The sequence below is a fragment of the Octopus bimaculoides genome, chromosome 28 (genome assembly GCF_046866305.1).
Source record: "Octopus bimaculoides isolate indiv1 chromosome 28, ASM4686630v1, whole genome shotgun sequence".
Classification (NCBI taxonomy): domain Eukaryota; kingdom Metazoa; phylum Mollusca; class Cephalopoda; order Octopoda; family Octopodidae; genus Octopus; species Octopus bimaculoides.
In genome coordinates this window covers 12,750,280-12,754,105 of record NC_142955.1, presented here as the reverse complement: position 1 = coordinate 12,754,105, position 3,826 = coordinate 12,750,280, and the positions used below count along the sequence as shown (strand labels likewise).

At 41.5% G+C, this 3,826-nt stretch overlaps 1 protein-coding gene across 1 annotated transcript in view; it reads left to right on the top strand.

Annotated features, from left to right (window-relative positions):
• The first annotated feature begins 280 nt into the window (after positions 1–280).
• The window catches only part of LOC149130582 (uncharacterized), an 11,413-nt gene continuing 7,867 nt past the window's right edge, over positions 281–3,826 (top strand). Inside the window, exons 1-2 of the mRNA XM_089343909.1 lie at positions 281–732; positions 3,040–3,384. Of these exons, the coding sequence (XP_089200035.1) occupies positions 3,057–3,384 (328 nt within the window). The 5' untranslated portion in view covers positions 281–732; positions 3,040–3,056. The remainder of the gene's footprint in view (positions 733–3,039; positions 3,385–3,826) is intronic.

The window sequence follows — 3,826 nt, the reverse complement described above, 5'->3', positions numbered from 1 at the left end:
CTAACTGTTTGTCATGAAATGAAGAAAATTATCTATTAACATGTCAACTATCAATGGTTGAAATTAAGAGTTTACCCATTCAGGACTATGTTCCTGTTACATCATCCACGGTGATTGATCTGAATGATTTTCTATAATGGAAGTCTTCGGTATAGAGACCCTAATTGTTCTGCTTTTATATCTCCACCAACAGAAACACCAATATCACATCACGCTATCACCAGGTGTTAAAACTACAACGTCACTATCGCAAACACCACAACTGCCTTACTGCTAACATCGGAGCGGCTTCAGGAACCACAGAGCCGTATTTTCTGACTCCACTGAGGGCCTTTATTCTTCATAGCAATCAAAGGAGACATATTGAAAAAGCTGGTTTATTTTCACTTCTGTGGAGAAATACAGTTATATTAGTAAACAATCTTGAACTGAGTTGATAGTACTGTGTTTTGGTTATTTATGCACAGTCTATATATTTTGATTATTTATGGACAAGCCTAAGTCTGTAAGTAATACTGATAAGAGAAAATAGGACAGAAAGCAGCGGCCGGTATTGGCATTTCTGAAGTGTTCAGACATCTGAAGACACAACTGTTGGTAATAGAGGGTAATACTGACAGTAGAAGACAGTAAGGGGAGCAGGGGAAAAGTGGTGACATTAATGAACCATCCTGACAGGAAGTCCTCACATAACCACCTAAAGTGTACGCTCTCCGTCCTACCTCGCTAAAAGTAAGTGTGTTTTCTATCACATTGTATTTTGTGTGTTCTGGTATGTGTTATCGTTAGTGTGTGCTACAGCTAAGATTAAAGTGTGTGTTTTCGTGTGTATGTGTGTGGGCTCGCATATGCGTGTGTGTGTTATGAAAAGAGCGGGAGTCTGTGGTGTTGTATAAACACCAGATCAACTCTGATGCAAAAGAGCCATGATTTAAAGCAGGGTCACCAAACTACGGTTCGTGGGCCTCATACGGCCCGCGAGGTCAGTTCATTCGGCCTGCCGCCGCTCTGTACCTTTTGTGTAAGTACCTGCATTTTCTTCTGGGATGGCATCAATGTTTGAAACAACTTATACTTGTGAACCAACATTTTCAAAGACGAAGTATGTGAAGCCAGGACATCAAACGAGGTTGACTGATGAACATTTGAAAGCAATTCTCTTGGTTGGATGCAGCAATTCCTAAGCAAATATTAATATCTTAAAAGCCAAACAATAGTTTCACAAATCTCGCTAACTTTTTTGCTGCTTAGTTTGTGAGATTCAGATGTGTGCGCACTGGTGTGATATAACTGTCTTTTGCTAACGTTGCCTTCTTTTATAACTTTTTGGTAAATAAATATGTTGGGTGTCTTTATTTTATTGCGTATTCACTGTTTTGTGTTGAACAAAACGGTTATGCGGCCCGCGCTTGTTATCCTCTCAGTTATCTGGCCCACCGTGAATAAAGTTTGGTGACTCCTGATTTAAAGAAATCCAAATGTGACCCTCCCATCTTTTGCTAAGACATAAGTATTTATGGCTTCATCATCCGTTTCTGTTACAAATGCTTAGCAAGAAGTCATCCTCAAACGATGAAACTTATGGCCAGAGATATTCCAGCTTCGATTATGCCGTATTTGTAACCACACACACACACACACACACACACACACACGCACACGCAAACGCACACGCACACGCACACACACACACACACACACACACACATACACACACAAACACATACCAAAAGAGCAATCCTTACTTCGAGTTATAGGACTTTACTACGCCACGCTACCAATGACAGGTGACAACAGTTGAAATAAGGGTGACTGCGTGTGTGTGAAACCACAGAGCTGCAAAAGCCAATCATGCATTCTTTCAGTTGTTGCAACGATTAGCCACTCTCTTTCCCCCCCTCTCTCTCTCTCTCTCTCTCTCTCTCTCTCTCTCTCAAACACACACATATAATAGATAGATAGATAGATAGATAGATAGATAGATAGATAGATAGGTAGATAGATTGATTGATCGATTGATTGATAGATGCAAAGGGCTTCCACATACTTTCCGTCTCCTAAATTCCCTCTCAAGGCATTGGTTGGCCGGGGCAATAGTAGAAGACACTTGCCCAAGTAGCTGCTCAGTGGGACTGAACCGGGAGGACCGTGATTACCAAGCGAGCTTCTTAATCCTACAGTTATGCCTGTGCCTATATTCTGTGGTTTCTGTCATTAGTGACCACAAATGAAGGCCTTAGCTTTCCGCTAGAAAAGCGTCATCTGCGTCGAAATAGCTCTATGCGCAATTGCCAGTATCTGTCACAAAAGCCCCATTCGCGGGTTGTTCCTATGCTGTTTGAGTTTTTATGTAATTCCTCTCTGTTGTGTTGTCCGGTTTAATCCGGTTCGATTTAACCCAAGCCTGGGCAATGTGGTGTGAAGGACAGGTTGTTGCCAATGCAGTGCGTCATTGATGGACCCAAAGAAACAGCAAAAACTGCTACAATTTCCTGTCAGCGTCGTCGTAGGAGTGGCAAGAGTGAGGTTGTAGACAGCATTGAACTGCTTCAGGGTCTTTGATGCCCGATTCTCCCTCAATGTTTACAGCCGAACACTTTCCTATGGTTTAGTATTATTGCAAGGTGTCGGAGGTTTGGAATCAGACCCAATACCACCCCCAATACCACCCCAATACCACCACCACCACCACCACCACCAGGCTAATGAGACCCATCTGTTCAACTGAATTACTAATTAACCTATAGATGGTGCCATAACAAATACTTCTACTCCAGGCCAAAGTAACCTGGGAACAGCCTTGACTAAGAGGTGATACCAAACTCTTCAAAACCCTGGGTCCCGTACTGAATGCAATTTAAAATCTTCCCCAGGACCTGCGTCTCTAACTTTTTTCTTCTCTTCCTGTCTTTCTCTTCCTTGTTCTCTCTTTATATATTAAAATTCTTCTTGTCTCATTGCTGAATCTCCTCATATCCTTCCCCACTCCATTCTTTCTCTCTTTCATGCCATTTCTTTCCCCCTTTTGTCTACTTCTAGCAATCGTAGAGCCAAGAATGTTCCAGTTTCGTTTTACCCGTCCAGCCGCGATGGAAGTTCTGCTGTTAACCCTTACAACAATTCTGGTTGCTACCTCCGACCAGGAATATGATGGTTACTACAAATCTTTGGGTCCTGGTTATACCTATGCTTACCTTCAGCCATCTCCATCAGAACAATTCTTCTCAACACGAAATCGATTCGACTGTACCGCGCTCTCTCAGAGGAGCCAATCGCAATTTTTCACTTACAACAAAGTCAGCCATGTTTGTAAGAATTACTCACCGAAAAATATAATGAAAGTCGTCAGCACGAATGACAAGAACGAGATTTCCTTCTATAGAAGTAAGTGAAGCTTCTTTATTATTACTGTTCTTTTTGTGCTTTGTCTTTTTTTTACTTTCTGCGGTACCAGTTGTACAGTGGGGGTCAATGAAATCGTCTAACTCTTTCCCCCCACAAAATTACTGGCCTTGCGCCAAAGTTTGAAATCAATATTAATGTTGTTGTTGCTGTTGATGCTGTTGTTATTGCTGCTTCTGTTCTTGAACCTCAATATCTCTGCTTTCAGTGTCACTGAAATCTATGTCTTACCTTGCTAATTTCCGTCTGATAGATTCTATATTTGATTTCTTCGATTTCTACTTGTGTTAACCAGCATTTCAATCTTATCTGTCTTTCTTAATCACTTAGTCTCTGTCGAGTTACATCAAATAATTCCGTTTCAAACCATAGCTTTCTCATTCTGTCCAATGTACCCAAATCTGCAAGTTACACTTGGGACGTA